Source organism: Aythya marila (assembly GCF_965140915.1).
Source record: "Aythya marila genome assembly, chromosome: 15".
Taxonomy (NCBI): domain Eukaryota; kingdom Metazoa; phylum Chordata; class Aves; order Anseriformes; family Anatidae; genus Aythya; species Aythya marila.
The window spans coordinates 15,233,546-15,258,861 of record NC_139056.1 but is presented as its reverse complement, the minus strand read 5'-3'; the positions used below and the strand labels follow the sequence as shown (position 1 = coordinate 15,258,861).

Genomic DNA, 25,316 nt, shown 5'->3' with positions numbered 1-25,316 from the left:
TTTTGCTCTTACATTAAAATCCAGGTGAACTTCTTGCCTAGGAGAGCACCAGTTTCTGCGTAAAGCTGTCTTTTTATGTGCAGGTCCACTCCTTCCCCGTGTTAACCCAGCTGCCTCCCCGTTTGACCTCCCTTAAAAGGTTTAAATGCATTATAGATTAGTGTACTGCTGATGCCTGGGCTAACGAAGTCCTGAGCCTCTCTGCTTTCTTAATCCTAAACTTTATAGGTAGAGGGCCAGCTCAGGAGCAGCTGGCACTGCACCCAGGCGTGATGTCCACCCGGCTGCTGGAGAAGGCAGCTCGGGGCTGGGGAGCAGAGAGGCAGGCACGGGGAGAGCCCAGCACCTTCTCCGTCTCTAGCACAACCACCTCAGGCAGCTTTTAGACAGGGCTGAACTCCGAAGTGAAAAAAAAAATCATCATTAGACAGCAAAGGGGGAAACTCCTCGCTGTGCTCAGATGTCCAAAGGTCGCGGTGGTTTAGCAGCACCCGTCCGGGTCTGCGGTCACCAAGGCAATAGCTGATTGCCATGGAAACACTCGCCACCTTCTCCAGCGAGAGCATTTGAGCAAGTCCTGATGTTTAGCAAATAATTGCTTGAGATCCACTGTGTATCTCACCCCTGGACTCTTTGGGGGGCTAAGCAATAAAATAATTTGACAGCTTTCGCCATGGTCTATCCGCTTTGGAAACGCCGGAGGAGGATTTCCACTGGGGCTGAAATGTTTGCAAGCTCCGTTGCTTTCTCAAGGGCTCTCCGCTTGCACATGGTTGTTTTAGCTTTGCTCGTTTATTAAAGCCACCACGCTGGAGATTGCATCTAAATTCTCTTTCACTCCCACTCTCTGCAAATAAAGCCTTGCGTTGCCTGCTTCAGATGACAGCTGACGTAGCTGTTCAGAGGATACGGATCAGTTTGGCTTTTTCCTGGGGTTGTTTTTTCAGCAGGGGGTGCTCGGCCATCCTCCCAGGGCAGGCAGTGGGTGCAAGCCCTTGTGCAGCGGTGTGGCCATGAAACCCCAGCTATGGCAGCAGGTCAGGGCAGACTTCATCCACCCGCTCCTCAGGGCTCTCACTACAGGAGGAACGTCGCTCCTGCTCATCAGAGCCACGGCAGGATGCCAAACACTGCCAGGAGGAAAGCTTGCATGTGGCACGCAGGCAGGTTGCAAACGAAATCCATTTTGGTTTTGCTTCGTCTGAGCTGTCGCTCGGTCTGACAGATCTCCCCCAGGTGAACGTGGTGGTGGGCAGGAGCTCGGTAGAGCTGTGAGGTTGGTTGGTGCTGCCCCAGTGCTCTCAGGAGCAGGAGGTCACTGAGCTGCACCTCATCTCCTGCGCCTGGAGGGTTTCTCCTGACTCTGTTCCTGCACACAGCAAAGGAATCAATCTGGGGGCAAAGCAGCACAGAGCCTGGTCTGCGCAGAGCTTGAGGGCCAGGCACGGCCGTGGCATCACGGGGAGGGAGGAAGGGAAAGCGTTGCCTGGCTCTTCACCCCGACCAAGCATCTTCCACAGAGCAAGTGCTGCGAGATGGTAAATCAGGAGGCGTCTGCTGCCTCTTCCACCTTTGCTTTCTCTGCCTCGCAGCTCCACTTGAAACAACAGCCGTGCATAATTGCATCGCTTCGGCGTTCGCATCAGTGCTGATGATTGGAGAGGTGTTGTTGTTGTTGCTATTAGCGCTGTAATTAGCGTTAGCGTGACAGTTCCCTTTGCCCGACGCATCAAGGCTGAACTAACGACCTCCAAAACCAAATGCATCCACTCCACCAGCCTGGGGGGAGAGCCTCTGCTCTCAGGTGCTCAGCAGCCCTACATCTGCAGCTTGGCACAGCAGTCTTGTAAAACTAGTGAGTTACAATAATTTTAATTAGTGCTTCTGCTATTAGGGCTAATATAATTGTTATTTCTCTATTTTAGCAATGATTTTATTCCATTATATTCTATCAGAATGACTAATTTTTTTTTCCGCATCATTTTCTTCCCATCAAGATAGAAACATAGAATCATTCAGGTTGGAAACGATCTCTAAGATCATCTAGAACATACTGTTTATCTGGGGCATGACAGCGTGTAAGACATACTTCATGTAAAAGGAAAGAGAAAAATTCAATGGAAAGTCACCTCCTTGTTTTCAAAGTCTTGTTTTCCAGATTTGAGTGTTCTTCCCCCAGTATTAAATAGAAATATTGCTACACATTGTAAAGCCAGCACGGTTAATTTAAGTGAATTTTTTTCTTTGGACATCTCTGAAAATCAGTAATGGCTTAATATAATTACAGTTATTGTTTTGTGGTGTGTTTGTTTGTTGTTTTTTGTCAATAAGGTGAAAACATGGACAAACTTTAAACTCCATGGTGGTTCCACTGAAGTCGAGCAATTCCAACACGTGAAAATCTGATAGTTATCTATAATATAGAAACAGTGAATGTGAAGAGGGTTGAGAGTTTCTGAGCTCTCCAGCTGGCTTGTGCTTGTATTCAGTAATTCCCAGCTTTTCTTCATCCCATGTCCAAGGGATGCTGCTATGCTGAAGGGCAGCTCCATCTCGTAGTTCCTTTCTGACCTCGTGTGTCCTTTCTTGCCTTTGTAAAACAAAGGGCTGCTGTGTCAGGGAGCAAGAGGGATGAAGGTGATTGTCATTGTTATTTTTAAATGTATGAGTTTGAAGGTCCGTATTGCACACAAGTGTAAGCTAAAAGGGGGCAGTGAGCTCCCGGGAGCAGCTCATGCCCTTGCCTCCAGCAGGAATGGCAGTGTTGTGTTGCTCACTGGTCCTGATGTGGGCTGTTACTGAAAACTTATCAGAAAGAGCAGGACCCAAAGCCTCCCTTGCTAGCTGGAATAGCACACTGCAGACTGCTGGCAAATACAGGCTCTGGTTTTGTACCTTCCCATCTTTGCTTTTTCGTTTTGATCATCGTAGATGGTTTTAATTGCCACTTTAGCGTGATGCTCATGGCTAAGAAGAATGTATCAATAATTCACTTGCAAGAACAGTGTGGCAGCTCGAAAGTTCCCATCTGCCTGCTTTGGCTGCAGGCGAGAACACCCTGGGCTGCTTGCAGCATTGTGTTCTCAGGGACAAAAATAAGCTTGTAACAATTGCCTGGGTTGCTTTAGGTTTGCTAGAAGGGAGGAAAGGTGGATTTTCCCTGAATTTGTTCTGCTAGCTCCCAGCATATGTCTTTGATGCAGAGAGGAGAGGAGTTGCTGCCTGTGTTACAGATGTGGATTTGCAGATAATCATTTCCATGCTGATGAAGGTTTTGAATCTTAAGCTCTTCATGAGTGTTTCTGGAAGCTGCAGAGAAATTATACCAAAACTGAGTCTGTACCAAGCACAGTTCTGCTTTGGAAAACAAAAAGGATGGAGGTTCCCCTAACTCTCTTGCCCCTATAAAATGTCCCTGAGGATAGACCTTTATTAGCATACAAAACGAGCAGTAAGATGTAGCTCCCACAATATCGGTGGCCTGGATCCTAACAAACTGAGGAACAAACTGCCTGTGCCCCAATGTCCGATACATGCTGAGGACCATGTGAGGAACAGGACAGTTACAAAGCTAGGAGTTAGGAGAAGAGCTTGGGAGTCCTAACATTTGGCATCTTGGAGACATTGAACCTTCTCTTTGTGACCCCAAGAATCAAGGTTCAAGTAGGAATCCCTGCTGTAGTGGGAGCCACACCACCGCATTTTCTCCTGATTACCACCCAACATTTTTGTTTTCTTTTTCTATATGAAGATCATTGAACCTCTGTAGAAAAGCTCTCCTCATCTCCTTCATCCTTCCTTTCTCCACTCAGCTGCCAGAGGTCAATTACAGCAGATTGCTCAAACTTTTCTGGAGAACCATCCTCTCCTTGAGCATATTTCCCCATCAGTCCACTTCAGTTTCCTCTCCTTGGGCTTAAGAGATGACAGCGACAAGGTCTGTGTCAGCTGTAGACTAAACATACTCCCCGTCCTGTTCTTCCCATCAGCAGTCCTCTGTCGTGTTTTCTCGTCTCCTAATACCAGTACACAGCCCGCAAATCACGAATGTGCATTATTCAAAGGGACTCTCCATAAAGGTCTATTAGCAGGGGATGAGTAATGGCTTGACAAAATAGATTTAAGTGGCCCCTTCTGAATCATCTTGGCAGTAATAGAGAGAGTGTGTCCATTTTTTGATTAAATATTTCCAGTGCCATTAGCTTGGGTGAAGTAAACAACTTCTATTGAGTTTGCCTGCTAATGACAACCCAAAGGCCTTTGATCTCTCTGTTATCAGAGAGCAAGCCTGTTGCTGGGATGTGGGAAAAGATCATATAATCATTGCGAAAGGTGCCTCTTGCAGTACAGTCAAATTGTTTGGAAGCGGTTCTTTATTCTCTCAATCTTCATGTTTCTACCACCTTTAATGGACATGGGCAGAGCCTCCCTGATGAACACTCTATAACCAGAGTCTCTGTGCACAGTCAAAAACGCACAATTCCAGTTTGGCTGCAAGACTTTAGCAAATAAAATCAACCTTGATCTCTTATGCAGACTCCTTGAGGCAGAGCCTATATGTCCATTTTTGTCTCTGAGGGGTTGTAGCTTATTTCCATGTTCTTCACGTCTATCCTTTTACAGCATGTCCTACAATGTCATGTGTTTTTTTTCTTAAATTCTCTAGTTCCTGAAATCCTGTGACTCAGTTTATATCCAGAAGGAAACTGTAGAATGCAGCTCTTCTTTCTAATTAAGGGTTTGGAATGCCTACATATTAATAAATTAATCGGTATCCATGATGCATTATCTTTTTTTAAATGTATGCTTTGTGATTATCCAGCGAAGTCAATTTGGGGCATTAGGCTGATGAATTTGGGCCATTTTTTGTTGCCTTCAGCACAGACAGTGGTCAAGACCACAAAGCTTTGCAACGGGCAAGAACTGTGTGAATATAATTCCTTGTGCGGCTATAATTTTTTTTATGGCGAGGGATAAGCCAGATATATTGGATGAGAGTCAACACAGGGCTTGCAAAGCGATGTCACGCCTCGCAGATCTGCTGGCTCTTTGAAGGTCTCCACCAGCATATGGATGGGGATGATTCAGTCCGTACAACTTCCCTGGATTTTCGCCAGACGCTCATTGAGAAGCGAAGCCGACGTGGGGTGGGATGGCAGCCTGCTCCTGGAGAGAACCCTGCGGATATTCAACGGCTGCTTAAGGGAAGAAGGAAGGGGCAGAAGTAGCAGGTTTGCTTCTGACATGTCGGGAAGTTGCTAGAGCCATCTCCTGATGTGTGGTGGGACTCACGCATCACCACTTGAGGCTTCTCCTTTAATAACTAAACCTAGACGCTTCTGGCCTTGTTGCGGGGGGGGGGGGGGGGGCGTATTTATTTATTTAGTTCATTTAAGTCTTATCTTTTCAGCCATCTGTCAGACCAAGTGATCCTCCATCAAGACATAATCCAGCTGATTGGCCTACTTTTCGGTGATAATAGCAGTGGTTTTGCATGCGGCTGCTGATAGCGTTTCAGATCGCCCAGGTCCTTTCCTCCTGAGGGTGGAGAAGACAGCAATTGATCTAATCCAGCTTGGCGTTTATGCCACTTGAAGTGAAATTGCATTTTGCTGGATGAAAGTGAGAAACGGGAAAGTAATACAGCAAATTTGTTGTGCCATGTGGGACCTTGGGCCTGGGAAGCTTCATAAGGAGGTCACAGAGAGGAGCTGATTATCCCAGAGAACAAAACCACCCTGATCCAAAGCTCTTGTTGCAAGAGACAGAAGTATGGCAGCCGAGGTTTCTTCTGTAGAAAGCATGCCCAGGGGTCAGTACCCAGTGACCATGAAGGATTCACACAAATGGCCCAGTGTCTATGACTTCAGTCTGTGGTTATTGCTGGATAACATTGGCTCTAATGGCATTTTTTTTGGAATACTGGAGTACGTCAGGTGCGCGTGCAGCTTTCTTCGCTCCTCCACTGATGCCCCATGCGCAGCCCCAGAAAGGAGCAGTGCATTTTGCATGTCTGACCATATGCAGTTGGGTAAGTAATTATTAGCAGTGACTTTCATGCCACAGAGCAGAGAGGTAAAAGCAATTCCATGGAGCATTAGGAGATCAAGTAGGTCAATTGAAAGGAAGAAAAATTACCATCAGCTACCTTCAATTAAACTGTTATCGCTCCACATGAAGGATCCCATTTAGGGGAAGGCATAAAACCTGAGAGTGGAGGTGACTAAGAGAATAAATTCGCCATTTCTAATTCCAAAGCCAGAGAGGGAACATTCATCAGGACACACAAGGAGGAGAAATCTCTCTCTCCTTCTCCTTCCAGCCTACTTTTAAGTAGGGATTAAGTAGTAGATTTGGGAATCTCTCAGCAAAACATTTTTTTTCATCAGAAAGCACAAGTTCACTGAAGTCCCAGCTTCTAGTAGAGACATTAACAACAGTGCAGCCCTCCCAGAGAAGGGCTTTTGGCTCAGCGAGGTGGTGATGTCTGGCTGTCAAACGCAGGGCAGAAGGCACACCAGAATAGCAAACATCCTGGTGACCAGCGCAGACTTCTGGAGCTGGGGCATCCTGGTTCAAGTCCCTGGTCTCTTTCCAAGGCCAGAGAGCGTAAATAGCTTGCATCTGCACTTGTGTGCATGGGAAAGCACCAACCGAACCATTTTTGCTACTAAGTGAAGCTATGTCATACGAAGGTAAGGCAATTTCCGTGGTTTGTGCCATAGTCTAGATCAATTAAGCTGGTTTGAAGTTGATGGTAATACAATAAGAGTCCTATGCTGTGGTCAATAAACTACATCAGAACAGTTTATAAAAGAAATATTTTCAAATGCAGAAATTCAATTGCTACTTGCATTATTCTTCCTATTTTTTTAAGGTCAAATTAAGGGCAGGGAATGGAGAGGAGGAAAGAAGCCAAGTCTTGAAGTGCTTTCCTTTTTTTTTTTTTTTTTTTTTTAAACCTTAGAAATATCAGTACTATCCACTTTGGTCTTTGACAAGCAAAAAAAAAATAAAGGGGAGAAAAGGTCAAAACGTAGCCTTCACACTTGCTGGGAGCTTTCTGAGATGTCACTTACATTCCCTGACAGCTCTCTGCTTCAGCTGCGAGCTCCTCACTCTTCAAACCCCCTCCAAGAGGTCCTTTTCCCAAAGTGTTTTATAGACACTGGAGTGAAAGCTGTAACTAAAAACACACGCACAGCTTGCGGAGCTTAGGGCAACCTCGTCTCTTCTGCTGCAGAATGGGTTCCTGGCATGCGAGATGTCTCAGCATCCCTCCCTCACCCATTTCTGGTGCTAGGGTTTTTGCGTTTCGGCCATGCTACACCCTTACATCTTATCACTGGTGTGTGAAGCACCTTCCCCAGCCCAGCCCAGCCAGGGCTGCCTTTTAGCAGCACCCACATCTGCTCTCGGTGCATGGGCCCGATCACTCTTGCTCTTATTCCTAATCCTGCCAGCCTCTTGGGTACATGCCCTGATTTTCAGTGAAGGTGTTGCCAGTGCTTAGCCCTCATGCAGGATGCTGCCGCTGTCTGTGTGTCCTTTGGCCAAAATTTGCTCTGTATCATGTCAAAATGCCTGTGACGTGGCTGTTTATTATAGCTCCTGGTCCATGAGCAGAGCCTGTCTGAGGAGGCTGGGGCTCTTCCTTGGTTGAACCTGCTGTAGGAAAAGGTTTTGGGCAAGAAACTGGTGTTTGATGCAAGTTTTCGAAGCATTGAGAGTGCAAGAAATGCAATTGAGGGTCCCAGACATAAAACCTGAGCTCGTGGGAGTGCGAGGATGTGGGGATGATGCTGGGTGCAGGGAGCTGTGGTGCACGGGGAGGATGGGGAGCGCTGGGTGCTGGGATCAGCAGCAAACTCCGAGCAGAGGAAAGAAAGGAGCCAGGCTGCAGCTCACAGATCCCAGCACCGCTCCGTGGGTTACACCCAGCCTCCAGCAGCACCACGCAAGGTTTTACCCAACCCCTCTCCCTATATATTTGGAAGGCGTATGGGTCCAGGCTGGTGCTGACTGTGGGAGTCCACCCATAATACTAGTGTTGTACAGACGTTTCCCACATGTTCTGCTTTCTCAGAAAAAGTTAGAGGAATATATTGTAATCTTGAGCTCTCTTTAGCAATTTCATTGATTTGCTCCCCTCCTGCGGTGTCTGTGCTTCAAACTCATTTAAGCTGTTTTCCACCATTTTTGAACATTATTTCGTATTTAAAAAAATACTAATTCCTTCCCAACCATCGCTTTAATCTGTCCCAGCAAACTGACTTTCATCTCGTGATTGCTTTCACAGTGGCACATAAACTGTACGAATGTAATATGGAGCCCAGTAATCCATCAGTTAAACAGATTAGTTATGTAGGAGGCTGCGTGGCTCTGTGCGTAAAGCAGACAGGCTTTAATCTCCCCCGTAGAGGAAAAGCTGGCTCAAGTATGGCTCTGTGGCATGCGATCGATGGGATGCAAAGAGCTTCCTTCCTCCTCACAGCTCTCGTGGCAGGGATGAAGCCTGGAGGGTCGCAGTGCTCCTCGTGGTGGAGGTTGGAGGCTGGAGCCAGAGGCCAGGCAGTGAGAGGAGCCTGGGACTGGGTTGTTGTCCCTTTGCATGGTTTTCCTGGGACTCTTGCCTTTTTGCAGCTGGTCACATTGTGGCAGAGACTGTGCTTTTGCAACTTGCAGACGTGTTAAAAAAAAGGAACGGTGCTTAGTGCTGCTTGGGTTATCCCGGATTGCACTGATTGCCTTGGGTTGGGTTTATTAATGCAAAAAGTTGTGGGTGGGATTTTCCCTTTCTCTACCACCTCGTCATAGTTAGCCTGAAATCCTCCTCTCCCTTGCTCTCTGTCTCTTTCTTGCATTCCCTTTGGTTTTTAATTCCATGAAATGAGGATGATGCCAAAGCCTGCAGGCAGGTGAGATCCATTGCAGTGCAGTAGCTGGTAGATGGAAAATGACAGCCCCTTGAAAATGGGGTGAAGAAAGAAAATGTAGCGTGTCCAGAAGCAAAAGGTAAATTGACAGTTTATGATGTCTCCTCTTCCTGTTGGAGTCTCTGCAGACTGAGCTTAAAAATACAGAGCAGAAAAGCGAAGATAAGCACGTGTTCAAAATCCCATTGACAGCTTTAGGCCCAGGACTAGAGAAAAAACAACACAAGCGCAAAGGATGTTTATGAGACTAAATGTTCTGGATTTGTTTACCACTCCTCTGCGTCTCTGCCAGCCCCAGCTCTCCCTGTTCAGGAGTCAAACGGCTGCTTTGGGCTCGGGGCGGGGGGGGGATTTCTGAAGCAAAGCACATCCTTTACTCCAGAAACTTCCTTCCCTGTTCGTTCACCAGGAGGGACCAGGTGTCTAACAGCCCTTTTCTCCAGCGTGGTGCAGGCATGATTGTTTTATTCTCAGTATCAGAGCAAAAAGGTGCTCCAAGGTGCCACGGCACGGTGCCATCCTGCTGGTGGCTGAACCTCAGCGACGTGGAATAAGGTCTTTGTGGATGCTGCAGTCGAGAGAGATAAGGTAGGATATGGGCAAGAGGATAAGGAAAGGCACAAAGAGATAGAGTGACTTGCTTGAAGAAATGCGGTAATTCAGCTGCACTACGACAATCTAAGGCTGCAAAGCCCTACTCCTGTTCTTCTTCATCCTCTCTTTGTAGGGGCCATCAATAATTTGACCATTATGGGTTTCTCTTTTATTGATTTTTCTCCTGATTCCAGGAAGGCTCTGGGGTTGTGCTGCATCTCGCTAAAACCAGAAGTATCAGATTCTCAGAAAGACACTAGTCTTCCGAGGTTTTTAGACCCAAACTATTTAGAAAAGGATTTTTTTGTCTGTTTATCTGAACTTGGAGTGAACTGCTGAAATGTTTGAGGTTTCTCCTTAATAAAAACACGGTTTTGAATCACTGAAATATTCTGCAGCATAACTAGGGCCTAAAAGTGAGCAGAGGTGGTCGTGCTTTCCTGGGACGTGTTTTGCTTGGAGTCAAGGCTGTTACTTTAAACTCGATTCAAAGATGCTGAAATCTTGCGAATTGATCCCATAGAGTTTCTGTCCTCTTTAATGGTGGGAACCTTACTCCTGCAGTGTGAGTTTTCATTTGCATCTTAAATCTGTAAGTTTTCTATTCAGATCTGAACCCTGTATGAATGTTGCCTGGGACCTGATGGTGGCAGGGGCAGGTTAAACCCTCCTCTGGGCTCATTTCTGCTGAATGTCCCCAGCGAGTTCCCATCCCAGCCTCTCGGACTGGTGCTGTGGTCCCTCATGTCCCTCACTGCCCACCATCTCCTGCATCACATCCATTGCAGGGGTTCCTGGGCGTTTTGTGGCATCGTGCAATGCCATCTGGGTTCTCTCTGGCTATGCTTTGGCCTGGCCTGTCTCTGGAAACCTGGACCGTTGTAAAGGTCAGACATTGCAGCAGCAAAAAATGTGGAGAAATCCTAAGCTGACAAGGGGTCATGCTCCCTCACTGGCTGTTGAAAAAGGAACATTTCACTAACACAGCTTGGAGCCCTAAGGTGGGGAAGTAGTTTCCTTGTCAGAGTTGTTAAGGCTTAGAAAGTGTTTGGTAAAAAGCAAAAAACCCCGCTTTAGAAATACTCTGTTGGATGTGCATCATTTTGATGTCAACCTTTGTTAGCCATGCCTTGGAAGGAAGGAAGTTGCATTTCACAACACAACCACATCTCAAGCAGAAAACCTGAAATTTCCTTTTCTGAGAAGGTCAAAACAAGACATCACAGCATTTCTAAAGCTTTGTTGCAACTTCATTTTCTTCCAGCCAGGAAGTTTGACAGAAAATAAACCTTGCCGTGAAAAGTTTTGTTTTCAGCAAATCAACATTTTGTTTTTCCCAGAGAAAAAGGCTCCTGGAAAAAATTGTGCTCTGGGGTTGGCTTGAATTTGAACAAAACAACAGTGTCTCCTAGTGGCTGACTCCAGGGGAATGGCCAAATCCATCTTGGCTTCCAAGTGTCTCTTCCTTAACCCTCCTCCTCGATCTTCGCTCATCGGGGAGTGAGAAAAGTGGGAAATGAATTGTGCTCTGAGCAACAAACCGTTTCATAAGCTATAAAAATATCCATGGCAGGCTGTTTTCTAGGCTCCAGTTGGTGTTGAAAGAAGGTAATTACATTTGAAGGCAGCATCACTGGATGTTTGGCTCGTCTGCTGTTCAGCTTCCACTCTAATAACACAAAAGCTCACATCAGCAGCTCGCCCAGCGTGCAGGGCTATCCATCCTTGTCTCTGCCCAGTGAGTCCTGCCTCCAGGTCACGGCGGGATTGCACTCCAAACATCCCACGTTACAGCAGTCCTTGTCACCAAATTAGTTCTGCCTTACCCCAAATGGGAGCACTAAAGGATGATGAAGATCTCGCCTGAAGCACGAGAGGCTTTGCAGCATCAGGCTTTGCCCTGTCATCCTTCTTGATCCGTGGGATCAGCCTCTCATCACGGCTATGGATGATCTCCTCCGTGTCCTCTCCTCTCCCTCTTCCTCGTGCCCTCTCTCACTGCCCATGAGAGATCGCTGCAGCTTTTCTTCTGCACTCCCTGAACTCGTATATGAAGCGAAAGTCATGGTGCTGGGGAGGAAGCAGTAAGGACACCGAGTTGTTGAAGGAAATTGGCAAATCAGTTCTAGCAATTACGCAGTTATCAATACATTAACCGGTCGCAATCCAGTATTTCAACAGGCCACAAAAATGTTGGGGTTGGATTACAGAACAGGATGGTTTAGAGCATAACAGCTTGCAAATTCTTTTTATTTGCCTGAGGGTGTTTTTTTGGTTTGTCCAACTTGGGCTTTTCAGGCTGGACACTGAACTTTTTTTGTAAGGCCTCCCAAAATTGTCTCATTGTACTCATATAACTCCAGGATTAGGGATTTTGAAAAGATCCCAAAGTATCCCAGTTTTCATGATAAAATTGTGCCTCTTGGCAGCACATCTGGCAGCAGCGAGGAGAACTGGGAGAATACAGAATCAGGTTTGGCTCTAGCAGATGAGACAACCACCGTACTGCAGGCTGCAAGGTACCATAGGGAGCAGTGGGCAGGTTCCCTGTGTTTCTGGATAGAATCAGGGCTACAGAACCGCTCTGTCCCATCAAAGCTGCCCCAGCTGCATCTTCCTTGCTGTGGATTGTCATTAATTTCCCAGCCTCAGCCCTCTAACGAGCCATCCTTGGCCTGCCGTGCACATCCCGTCCCAGGGAGGCTCCTTCTGCTGCCGGGAGGGACGCAGGAATTTAGCAAGTTATTTTGCCTCTTGTCGAGAATGCTCTTGCATAACCCCAGCCGAGGGGAAACCGAACGTGCCAGCCACGTCTGACAAAAATAATGATGCTGACAAACGGCTGGAGGATGCCGCCAGCGCGGTGTCCCGTCACCGCCATCACTTGCAGCGGGGCCGGCGGCTGGCAGCCAGCGGGGCTATTTCAGGAGCTGTCTCCGCTGGGGAGCTGGGGAGATGCCATCTTTGAGCAGTCCTCTCCTTCAGCTGGGTTTCCCTTGCGAAGGAAAGCCCTCTGCCTGGGATGTTTTGGCACTGTCAGGGAACGGGCATGGGCTGATCCCTGCTGGAGAGGGAATTGCTGTCCCTGCAGCCAGGAAGGTGGAAGGAGAGCAGCCCAGGGGCCTGCAGCCGTCTGGGCCACCCTTTGCTAGCGACTAAAGAACTGCGAATTGCACAGTCCTTCCCCTGGTGTCCCTTAGTAATTAGTGTATATGGATTATAATCATGAGGACTGAGGCTCTTAGTGCTCTTTCTCTAGGATAAATGGTTGAGCACAAGACAGTCTATTGCATAAAGTAATTTAGCCTATGAATGATGGTTCATTAGCAGCCCACAGACTGTCCCTGCCGAGTAGGGGATGTGCAGGCTCTTCCTGGCTTCAAGTTAACTCTTTCCCCCTCTCCTTCAATTGCTGGGGATTTGCTTTGCAGGGTGTGGAGTTAAACGTGGCTGTGCCATAGCGTTACAATGGTCTTGTCCCTTCAGAGCCACAAATAATGCAGCAACAGCCCCAAGAAACTGCCATCTATTAACATAGCGTCTAATGACGGATGGGGAATAAAGGAAGCTATTATCAGTCAGGAGATGAGTCAGATATGAAAATAACACCTTTTTTTCTAGACAATATTATTACACCAAGGAAATGAAAAAGACTCATTTTCTTTTACAAAGGAATGGGTCGTGAGCATTAGAAATGCGCATTGCAGAGCTCGGTGGTGTCGGAGGGAGTAGCTCGAGTAAGTAGCAAACCCCAGCCCACCTTTTGTGCGTGTCCTGCTGTGCCACAGTTTTGCATGAATCGAGCCCAGGTGCTGGGCAGACATCGCTGTGCTCCCCAGGAAAGGAACTTCAGGGGCTGTGTCTGAAACACAGGGTTGTAGCCCAAGGTAATTTGGTGCTGCTGATGGAGGAGAGGAATGGAAAGATCAGATCTTAGAGGTAAGCTGCGCGCAGACAGGTTCAACCAGAGAAACCCACTCCCATCCCGGAGGGAGTCCTGACACCTGGAGCCGTACTGCTGTCACTCTAACAAGATTTGCTGTAAGTCACTGACCAGGATTCCAGGAGGAGAAATCATCTTGTTTTGTTTTCAGGGGTGATTTCCAAAGGCACTCAAGGGAGATAAAACTATTGATCAGATTGACTTTCACAGATATTTGTTTTCTTAATTCTTTTAAGAGATGTCTGCAGGAAAAGTGCTTTCGTTGTATGTGAATAAAGCTACGCTGTGTTGACAGTGCTCCTGCTTTGGATATAGCAGGACACATAAAGCTCTGCAATAAAAACAGCCTGACCAATGCAAGTCTAAACACAAGACTTACAAGCCATGCTACCCCTGGTAGTTGCTGTTGCAAAAATGCACAAGTGCTCTTCTTTGTGTAGCTTCAATTTGTTGGGCGCACATATTTGGTGTAGTTGTTCTGCAGCTGCTCCAGAAATGGGCTGGGATTCTGTATTTCCAGTAAGCCTCCTAGGGGACTGCCTGTGATGGTTGTTTGCTGTCCCCCTCAGACACTTACCTGCCTCTGTGGCTCTCAGGAGGAATGCAGGAAGCCACAGCATTTGTGCATTGTTAGCACAAATCCCAGAGGGGGAGGAACACACCAGCCCATGGCTATTTCCTCTGCACATCTATTTGACCATGTTCCTTTTTTGCCCCATAGCCGGATGAGTTGACCAACGCCTTGGAGATCAGTAACATCGTCTTCACAAGCATGTTTGCCCTGGAGATGCTCCTGAAACTCCTTGCCTTTGGCCTCTTCGGCTACATCAAGAACCCGTACAACATCTTTGATGGGATCATAGTTGTCATCAGGTCACTGCCAGTTTTTTCTCCGCTGTGGCTTTTCTGCCAAGGGCTTAGGCCTGCTGGGGAGTGGGATGGGGAGCAGGAATGACGTGGCATGCGTTAATCCAGGGCTCGCTGGTTATCATGGGCTATAATTACGCCGGCCTTTTAGATTCCCCCCAGTAGAAGGGCCGTCCAAAGTAAATGGACCTGGCAGATGGAGAGCAAGGTCTATTTACGCCACATGTCTGGCACGGTGGACAATTTTCCACTGAAGTGCAGAACGGCTGGTCCTGGGAAAAGAGTACTGTGAGTGTCCATATCCCAGCAGCGTGCCCTTCCTCTCCCAGATTAACATGGAACAGGGCAAGCTGGAGGGGAAGAGAGGGCCGTGTTCTGCTGTCCCTTCCCAAGGCACCACCATCCCAGCCTACGCTGGGAATGTCACAACGTGCATGGCAGCAGCTCATGCAGCTCCTCTCTAGGCTGGGATTCTTTCTAGCAACACCATTCAGCCCTTGGTCAGTAATTTGGGGCAGACACAGAAGCTCTCTTGGCTTCACTTGGCCCATCCTTTTGCCGCAGACAAGTGAGGAGAAACAGGGAAAAGGTCCGGAAACAAAGGCCAGTCTGTGGCTTGTTAAATATTAAACACTGATCAAACCAGCCCATCCCCACAAATGTAAATCCCTCTGGATATTAGCCCGGTACAAAATTGCGATCCACTTTTTGTGGCTAGGCTTGTGCCTATAGTGAAAGCAGCCTAGCAGGAGACATGGTGTGTTATGAAGAGCCACAGAAAGTAAGGGAATTAAAGAATTAGGAAACCAGCTGTAAAGGCTAGAGGTTAGGCACGAGCATATGGCCCTGCACAACTGGGAAGCGGAGGTGTTTTTCAAAAGCAGCAGCAAATAACCCTTTTAGGGCTTAAATGGTGTGATATCCTGTAAGAAGCCTGCCTGCTCTGGGCTTTCACAGTGCAGCGCTGCTGTTAATAGCTTTTTTCTTGCATCCTGCAGCGTCTGGGAGATCATCGGCCAGTCAGACGGAGGCCTGTCCGTGCTGCGAACTTTTCGGCTGCTCCGGGTGCTGAAACTGGTGCGTTTCATGCCTGCCCTCCGCCGCCAGCTGGTGGTCCTGATGAAGACAATGGACAACGTAGCCACCTTCTGCATGTTGCTCATGCTCTTCATCTTTATCTTCAGGTACCAGAGGCTTCTGCGGCTTCTCTCCTTTAATTAATCGTTCGGCTCGCTTAAATAATCCATAGATCAGAATAACAATGCAGCGTGTTTGCTAGGCTGCCTACATGACAGAAGTTCTCACAATAGACTGACAAGCAGACGCTCAACAGATGATTTACTTCTTTGCGGCCTCAGTTTTTCATGCGATACTGTAATTCTGTAGGTGAATGAAAAACACAGACAGGCAACAACAGTCAAACAATTGTTCTGGAGTTCCTGGGAGGCTCATTTAGCTGTGTCTCAGTAAGCTGTCAGAAACAGGACTCTACCGGTCTCATATTTGAGAGGGAGGTTATACAGATTTCCAAGACCTCTGTCTGCTTGACCTTATAATGCTCCTTGGGATCCTGATCTTGGAAACCAGATGGATTAGGCAGCTGGCAATGTAGTTTGATGTTTTCTAGAAAAATGAGATCCCTGATTTGACTTCAGTGTAGACAATTATTACGAAACATGACACACAAGAACTAAATGGCAGGATTTGATCAGTGGTCACATCAATGGTAGTGCAGAGCCCATCTTCTTGAGAGATACCACTGGCACACAAAACACTGGGGTAAAAAAAAAGTATCCCAAATATCACTGCAGTCCTCACTGCAACCGTATTTCATGCAATAATATATTTCTTCCATCTCCCTTTTTTCCTACTCTAGTATTCTCGGCATGCATCTTTTTGGATGCAAGTTCAGCTTGAAAACTGATACAGGAGACACAGTTCCAGATAGAAAGAATTTTGATTCCTTGCTTTGGGCCATTGTGACAGTGTTTCAGGTAAGCTCTGAGTCCTCCGTGAAGTTTTAAAATAGAGCACCTGGACAAGTTATTTCACTTTTATTAAAAAAAAAAAAAAAAAAAAAAAAACATTCCAATAGGTGTCAAATTTGGACTGAAACCACACCACAGAGTTATTAGGGCAAAGTGATTGTGTTTGTCAGTTAGTTGGTCTCTACAAACACTGATGGAGAAATCTACTCAAAACCATCCCTATACCTATCTGTTGTTAGCAAAAGTAAAGTCTGGGAAGACTTGGAAATTCGCTCTTACTTTCCTTTCATATAGTCATTAAGATCAAGACCCACGGTCTACTGTCCATTCTGTTCCTATTCTGTGAGTCTCTATCTCCTTTCCTGCTTTTACTGCCCCAAAAATGCACTTCCAAACAATTTTATTTAACGGGGAGTGACAAAATAGTTTCACAAATCAAAGCAGGAGTTGCTGGCTCTATATGCTGGGAAAGTCTTTATGTAAAAAGTTACGTTTCCTCTGCAGGCAAGGTCTGTTATATATTTTAAATTACTGGCTATTCCATAATGGAGCAATAAGCTGCTATTTCCAGGACATTCTAAATATAAAGATTAGGCTTTTCTGTTTAAAAGCTCAGTCCTTACAGCCTAAGTGCACCAAATGGAGCACAGTGTAAACAATGTTAAGGGAAGTTTCTCAGCGCAGAGTAGGTGTTCACCACAGTATTGTTCAAGGTACAAAGCAGTCCAGAGTCTTCAGTGGGACGAATATAACTTCTTGCAAAGTTTTCCTTCTTACAAAGAAGCAAGGAGAAATCAGCATTAGTCTCACAGGTTCATATGGTTTTTTTCCAACATAAATACAGACTTCTGCATTTATTCTAACAGTCCCGCGGGAAATAGAGTTGGCACAGAGCACAAATGCTCAGCCCTGCATCCCATGAAGGTTAATGAGAGACACGGCTCGGTGCCGCCGACCGCATTCCTATCCCCAAAGCTACCTTGTTTTCAGGAGGGTTAGAAGCCACTTTCGTTGTAAGCCTGAATTAATGTGGAGCATGCATCTGTCATCTGTTTTTCATAGGCCCCTAGGTTTTTGAGCTCCAGTGAAGCTAGAAGAGTGCAAATCCCTTAGGAAGGTCCCTTAGAGTAAGGCTTTGCGAAGAAGTGTATTTTTTTTTGCCCAGTTTGTCAGTACTTTTACCCAATGGAAACCGTTTTGCTTCCCTGAGTTTCTTAAGCCACCCTATGGCATTTATCATGTCAAATATAATGTATCCTACCCTTTTCTTCAGGTCCAGATGCCTTATAAAGAGCAGCTCCACAGGGGACAACAGCCCTGGCCTCAGGTCTGTTATCTACTGATGGTTATCAAAGGAGACAATACCCCCCACACACCAAATAATAGGACCTAGTCCAGCACACCCTTTACATTGCCATATCTAGGATCTGAACTAGTCATTTTTATTGGCAGCAGTGCGCTAGATCCTCCTGCAGGGAGGGGAGGTTTGGCCAGGAGAGAGCTCTCATGTGCAAAGCTCAGAATAAAGGAATGTTTTGATGTCTTATCTCATGAGACCTGCTAATGATTATGCTTAGAAAAGGTCAAAAGGAGAGGAAGAAATGAGTATGTCAGTGAGGATTTGAATGCAGCTGCCATGCATGAGAGGAGTGGAGTAATCAGAGTCTCGCCCTTCACCTCTCTGCAGATCCTCACTCAAGAGGACTGGAACGTGGTCCTGTACAATGGGATGGCATCTACATCCTCATGGGCAGCCCTCTACTTCGTGGCCCTGATGACCTTTGGCAATTACGTGCTCTTCAACCTTCTGGTTGCCATTCTGGTAGAAGGCTTCCAGGCAGAGGTAAGAGATCTGAGCAGGGGGAGGGAAAAAATTGTGATGTGTAGGTAAGATTGTACAGACCAGTCTGCAGCAGTGCAAACATCCAGCCATGCAGGCAGCCCTAAATTTGACTTTAAGAGGTGCAGATGAGCTGGGTTGGGCATGTGAAGCTCTGTCCTTGCACATAAGGTCCCCTGGACTCTTTGGGACTTGGGTGATCAGCACTTGGAATGATCTGCTGCAGAGTGTGTAGTGTGACTTTGAGGAAATCACTTAGGATGGATTTCACTTGCCTAAATCTCACTTATGTCCTGTGTTTTGTTTCTTTATGGAGGGCCCACCACATAAAGACCATATGTCTGGTCAACACTTGTCATGCGGAGCTGGTAGGACGTGAGCTGGCTCAATCCAAGCCTTTCCTGGAGACTGCCCCTTACGTGCTATTTGAGGCTGGTAGCACAGCTGTTAGAAAAACTGTACTGCAAGGTTACAAAAATTAAATTTGGAGGAACTTAGGATGATACAGGGCATATAAATGCTAAAGAGATTTTTGCCCACACCTGAAATTAATGTCTGTAATAGGTCAGTGAGCAAGGAATTTGCCCCTAAGTTTCCCTCTCCCTCCAGTCCATTCCAGATCTGCTTTCAGTATCCTCAGAGTAGCTGAAACCCACCATCCCCTGTCCTATCCTGCTCTTCACCATCTTCCTTTCATCACAGCAGATCCATCTGGGGGAGATTTATTTTAAATAAGGACGATCCATTTTGGTTGTAAATACGTTGATATATATGCACATACATATTATCCAGGAAGGAAAAAAAAAAAAAAAAGGGGGGGACTTTTTTCAAAGTCCCAGTGCAAATGGAAATGGAAATGAATTTGAGATTTAACAAAAATCATCCAGACTTAGTTGAAGCTAGGAGTAGTGGTATCAAAAAGGCTTATGTCACGCTTTGGAATTTTTTAATTATTACTTCTTATTTCTGCAACCATCAAGAAGGGGAAAATTTGCTTAGTGCTGGATTGGCTTCAGAGACACAGAGACTAAGAAACAAAATGAGAAAATGGTTTCAGTTTTCACCGCCTTAGCTCCCAAGGGAAAGAGGAGAAAGAAACACTTTATTTTTATACTGTTTTGTTTTTTGTTGTTTTTTTTTCACTTTTCATTTTTTCCCCAGAAATGGCATCATGCTCTTATTTGCTATGTTTGTATCAGACTTGGACAAACCATCACAGACCATGGAATATAATTGAAATATTCATGGACCAACAATTCCCTTCTCTCAAGCCAGCACAGCCACATTATGTCCTTCAAGGATGTCTGCATAGATTCATTATTAAAACATCCCTCCTAGCTTCCTCACAGCACTAGTAGAGGAAAATTAATTGAAACAACAGGAGCCAAGGCCCAGTTTGGAGAAAAACAACCCTGATGTACGTTGCCTGGGGCTGTTTCATGGATCCTGGGGGCAGTGAGTGCCACCTGCCCACACAGAGAAGATAGGAGTAGTCCAGCTTTCCACTTTCAAAATGAATGGCTCTGCCCTGCATTAGGGACATCCTGATGTCTTGTCCAGTGGTGCCAATGCCCTGAAGATCCACCACAAAGAGCAGGGAGGTCCTTCTCCAAGCTACACTCGATGTGGCAGTGCCTTGAGCTGATGCTGTTTATTTCCAAACTTGGGTACTTTTCTCAGTCTCATCAATCTCAGCATCTGCTGGCTCTCCTCTGGGTACCCTCACCCCTTTGCCATATTCCTGTGCTGGTGCAGCCCGTGGCAGATGGAGGTGGACATTTTAGCCCCTAACGTAGTAAGACCAATTCAAGGAATTACCAGTATTCCTGCAGGCTCTGTAGTAGTGGCTGCCTTCCCAACCAGAAGAGGTTTTCCTCCAAGAGACTTGTTAGCTGTGTGCCAAGTGGTTGTGCTTGACCTCGGTAAACAGCACAGGCCATGGCAGAATTGGTTGTAAATATATTGTTTTTGTAAATACATTGACTGTACAAAGTCTGTGCTACAGTAGTAGATTTTCCTCCACTGAAGGCAGAAGCAAATGATGCAGTTGGCTGTTAAGGGAGGAGGCTTTTCAGTGGCCAGACGTGTCAGATATCCTTTGATTCCACCAAACCTGGGTGGAAAAAGAGGACATGCCAGGGAAACCCAAACAGATAACCATCGAGTGCAACTTGAATGACTGGAAACTGCTCCTGCTCCTCTTGTTGCCGGTACCACTGGTGCTTTTAGCGGAGGGGAGACATCTGGGATCTGAGTTCTCTTATTTACCATCCATTCCCATGTCTGGCTGTGCCTCTTTAGTGCATGGAGACTTCTTTTGGAGCTCAAGCAATCTGCATTTAGGCACAGAGAACCCTTGCAGAGTGCCCTGCTGCTGTGTTACACGCAGGAGCAGTTTGTCACTGAGTGCTTTAGGGCAGAAAAAAGTTCTCTCCATCCAGCGACCTGGCAGCCTGCAGGTACATTTCCGTAGCACAGACCCATTCCTTGCCTGCCCTCTTGGAGGCTGAATCACATGCTGATGTGAAGCCAGAAACTGGCAGCCTCGTGCAATATTCTCTGAGTGCGTGATTACAGAGCTAGCTCTCACTTTCTTGCTTAGGCTTGATGGCTCCTTTTGGAGCTGTTATGGAGCATGATTTAAATATGTGTAAGCAGTACTTTTCAAAAGCTTGTATTATTCACTCGGCGCTGCCTCAGAAAAGGCCAGCAACCACAGGCATGACATTTGCAGAGCACATTTTGCTCTCCACTACCATTTATTTTATATTTTGACATCAAGCCTATGGGCTTGTCAAATGTCTCATAGTGAGGTATCAGCTGTGCCACAGAAAACCCTTTTCGGGGCTGTATTTCAGCTACGAGGTCTTGGTTCAAGTCTTGCACTTATAAATGCCTAACTTAGCTCTGGTTGTAAACAAAGGACTGTTACAATCTTCTTGGAGAACTCCCAGGAAGAAGTTGAAGCTTGATGGAGCTGGGTTTTCTTTTGTCATCCCTGGTTCTGTTTGTATGTTGGGAATATGGCAGAAATTCATGTTTCAACCTCTTTGACTTCTCCCTCCTGCAAGATGATGCTGTTAGTGGGTAGAGCAGGCACTGGTGTGCACTACTCCTTCCTTTGCTCAGGTGCTCATTCCATTTAGATGGAGAGCAACTCGTGGGAAACTTGTGCAGCTAAGAGGGTGTATATTAGAGCTGCTTGAAGCTCTGAACCATCAGCAGTATTTCAGCAAGGACAGTAAAAATTATCCTGTGAATCATGGTACACAGTCTCAGCTGGATCTCAGGTTCCAAGCTGCCTGTGGAGCAAGTTTGGCAGGCATATCCCTAAAAGAAAAGGCATAAATGGCCACAGAACCATTTTTAGTACAGACTATTCCTCATTTGTGCTTAGGACAACAAGCAGCCAGACTTCAAAGGGGACTATAATTGCATATTTGTGTTTACATTGTTCCCATGTCATTTTGAAATCTACCCCAGAGCTGCTCCGGAGAAGCAAACAAACCTTCCAAAATTATGCAAATCTTTCAGCTACTCAGTGCTAGTGCTTCTGCTCCAAAACAGAGAAGATGGATAAGGGAGCTCAAGCCTTTCAGTCATCCTGTCTGTTTGGCTGCACCAGGCAGCAATACATCACAGATGAAATTAAGTTCGCTGACACTTGAGCACTGTATCTCTAGAAACAGTGGTGATTTGTTCAGGCATCAGTTAAGGAACTCTGCTTCTTCTAGGACCAGTTGCTTTAGTCCAACCGTTTGCTACCAGTTTGCACAGCTTTTCTGCAGTCTTGATGGCTCAAGCCAGTCATGCAAATAGCCTTGCTGGAATCCCTTCTCTCTGCAGACTCATCAGCAGAGGAGAACCTGACAATAGGTCCTCTGTCCCAGGCTTGTACATTATTTAGGTCATTTTTGGTAGCAGATACTTGTAAAAGAGAAACATAATTGAGCTTCCAGGAGGAAAGCCAGTCTAGCTGGGCTATTGGCTGTTGTCTGTCCTGAGATGATGCTGTGCTTCCAGGCAAACTGGCCTCATTCCCTTCTACCCCAGCTTCAACGTTGCCAAGAGATTTCCCAATATAATCTCAATTACTGGCCAGTGAGAAGGAAGCAAATTAGGGCTGGGTTTTCACATCTCAGTCAAATTTACAGTGATGACAAAGACGTGATAAAGAAGAGAAATTGTTTCTCATCCTTTGACATTAAAACCTAGGTGCTTCCATCTGGAATCATGGAGAGAGTAGATATGGAACCCCACAATGCCATTTTGCTTCGTCACTCTTCTGATTGCATCTGCACTTTCATGTTCTCCCCTGGGACACACTGTCTGGTGAGGCTGGGCACAGGGAAGGAAGTGCAACAACACTGCAGGAACAGTAGTTGCAATCACAACATCATCCTTTCCGTCTAAGTGTGAAAACAAAACTAAACAAGTAGAAGAACTTACCTGGGGTCATTCCCCAGGGCAATGTAGAGGGAATTTTGCATTCTGCTCTCCTGGGTCTTGGGCCATGCTCTAATTACCCATGAGAAGCAGAGGTATATCTGAGCTGCTAAATAATCCAAAACGCTTTTGTGCTGAAGTGTAAATGAATCAGATCTGTTAATTTCCTTTCTCCTCTCTGCAGGGGGATGCCAATAGGTCAGACACAGATGAGGATAAGACATCTGCCAACTTCGATGATGATTTTGAGAAGCTGAAAGACCTCCGAGCAACTGGTAGGATTTTGGTCCTGTGTTTTCTCATTAATTTGAGTTTTGCTACCACTTGGCCTCTGCAATCATCCTTTCCTGGAAATTTATGGGAGAAATCAGAAGAATACCTTTCATTTCAGAATTCATCTGATAGCTATGTTAACAGAGTCACTACGCAAAATGTGTTGGGAAGCTAAATGAGCACTGATATTTCCTTTAAACAGATGTTCTTCTAATTTCAGCTATAGTACAATATTTAGTTATGTCTCATCGTTTCTTCTGTATCATCGTTACCACAGAATGGTTTGCTGACAGCAATATTCTCACACGACTTCTCAGAAAGTCTCCTTCTCAAATCAGTCATTTTCTCATCTGTTCTTTTGGTTTCACACAAATGCACTTAGGTGAGGTTTGATTGATGGAAGTGTTGCAGTTTATTTGTGTTACAGGCGAGCCTGATGATTGATAGTATATAAGTCCACGTTGTACTACTGCATTATAAGCATGGAATAGTAGGTGACAAGCTGTACACTCTGTAGAGTTTGCAGTTAGGTAGGGGAAAGGAAGGGATTGGATATTTAAACAGAGTGAATGGCACAATGGTAAACAAGAGCCAGTTTAGTTCCTCTGTATTTTTATTCTCATCTTGGGCTTTTGTTAGGATTACTTTAAATGCTTCCCAACTAGGGTTCATTTCAGCTAAGGAAATTATATTGATTGTGGTGAGCAGATGGAATTCAGCTGAGGAAGGGGCAGAAGTGATTTGGTGAGGAAGATGAGACAGAGCTAGATCACAGGAAGGTGACGGAGCTGCTGGATCTGCAGATCAAGCAACAAATCCCAAGCACCAAATGACAAGATAAATATCCATTGCAAATAGTTGGCAAGAAAATCCACAGCTTAAATTTCCTCTGCACCAACTATATGCTGGACAATTTCAACTAATAACAGAGTTCTAGGGGAAGGAAATATTTTCACCTTCTCAGATAGTACAAGAATAGAAAACAGGGCTGAGCTCGCTGTCAGTCAATGTCTCTGAATAATTTTGTGTCTCCATAAGCCTCCTAGGTGCCAACCGGTGACTGGAGAGCATACGGACATTAACAATTCTATTACGTTGCCACTGGTCTGTAAACAGATACACTGGCAAGAGGAACGTGTACTGCAGATTAGCAAATTTTGAGCTGGATCTTCCACCCCTCGAAGTGAGTGGCAATGTTCCCAGGGACTTCTGTGGTGCAGCTCAGATATCTGTGCCCAAGCCAGCAACTAAACAGATGATACAATAGAAGCACGCTGCATTACAAAAGCAGCCTGTGGAGGAAAAATAGCAGGGGTAATGTGCTTACTTGGATTTCTCACTGCAGACTTTCATCTTTCCTGCTGATCACAGATGGTCCCATCCTTTCCCCTCCCTAGGACTGTGATTCTGCAGTTATTAAACTAGAATCCACTAAGCCCGGTAACACTGAGGATAGTTCAGCTTAACTTATGTGTATGAAACTAGGCTTTTGGTTTGGGGTGGTACTGCAATCCATAGAGCTACAGGCATTACATCTGGTTTGTCTTCAGTTAGAATGCAGTTGCTGTGGTCCATACTTGCCATACAGCTAAAATAGATGCTTTCTCCAGTTGCCACAGAGCTGTGTCATCACATTTTTCTGTTACAGATTTACTCCTTTAGGCATGTAGAAGTTTAGAAGCCATTTCCATTTCCCATCCTCTGAACAGATGACTAAAGACAGTGACTGATGTTTGCTTAGTGCCTGACACATGACAGAACTCAGAGCACATCAGAACTACATAAAAATCTCCTTCCAATAGGCTATGTCAAGGAGAAGAGATTAACTTCATAAGGTGAATTTAGCCAGTCCTCAGTGTCCTTTCCTTGGAAACTCTTTCCCAGACCCCAAAAAATGCAACTCCAATCTCCTAATCCCCAGAAAGACTGAGCAAAAGAAGGCAGGGCTGAAAGCCTCTTGAAAGTTTGTGACATTTGCTTTATGCCTTTCAAAGTGATGGGCTAATCTTAGTATTGCCCACAAAATTTAATCCCCATTTGGCAGAGTTCCTAGGAGTAATGTCTGGAGTAATGTCCCAAGGAGTAATGTCTGTTTTGAAGAGTGGTTTCTGTAGCTCTAGCTTTACATTCGCCATGTGTTTTCTGTCCAGAGATGAAGATGTACTCACTTGCCGTCACCCCGAATGGGCACCTGGAGGGCAGGGGAAGCATGCCACCTCCTATCATCATGCGCACTGCTGCCACACCAATGCCCACGCCAAAGTGTTCCCCACACATGGATTCAGTGCACACTTTCGTGGACTCAAGGAGAGGGAGTAACGCTTCAATAGATCCCATGAGCTACGATCAGAAGTCCTTGGTAGGTGTTCATGGCTAACAACTCTCTCTCGAGTGCCTGCAAGCAGCACAAGTGACGTGTGTATACATTT

The 25,316-nt window shown here is 46.0% G+C and overlaps 1 protein-coding gene across 2 annotated transcripts in view; it reads left to right on the top strand.

Moving 5' to 3' along the window:
* The window catches only part of CACNA1H (calcium voltage-gated channel subunit alpha1 H), a 220,781-nt gene that overhangs the window by 153,814 nt on the left and 41,651 nt on the right, over positions 1-25,316 (top strand). For both annotated transcript variants that reach the window (XM_082772862.1, XM_082772861.1), the window contains 6 exons: positions 14,195-14,346; positions 15,339-15,524; positions 16,217-16,334; positions 18,016-18,171; positions 22,799-22,889; positions 25,038-25,246. In XM_082772862.1, coding sequence (XP_082628988.1) covers positions 14,195-14,346; positions 15,339-15,524; positions 16,217-16,334; positions 18,016-18,171; positions 22,799-22,889; positions 25,038-25,246 — 912 coding nt within the window. The remainder of the gene's footprint in view (positions 1-14,194; positions 14,347-15,338; positions 15,525-16,216; positions 16,335-18,015; positions 18,172-22,798; positions 22,890-25,037; positions 25,247-25,316) is intronic.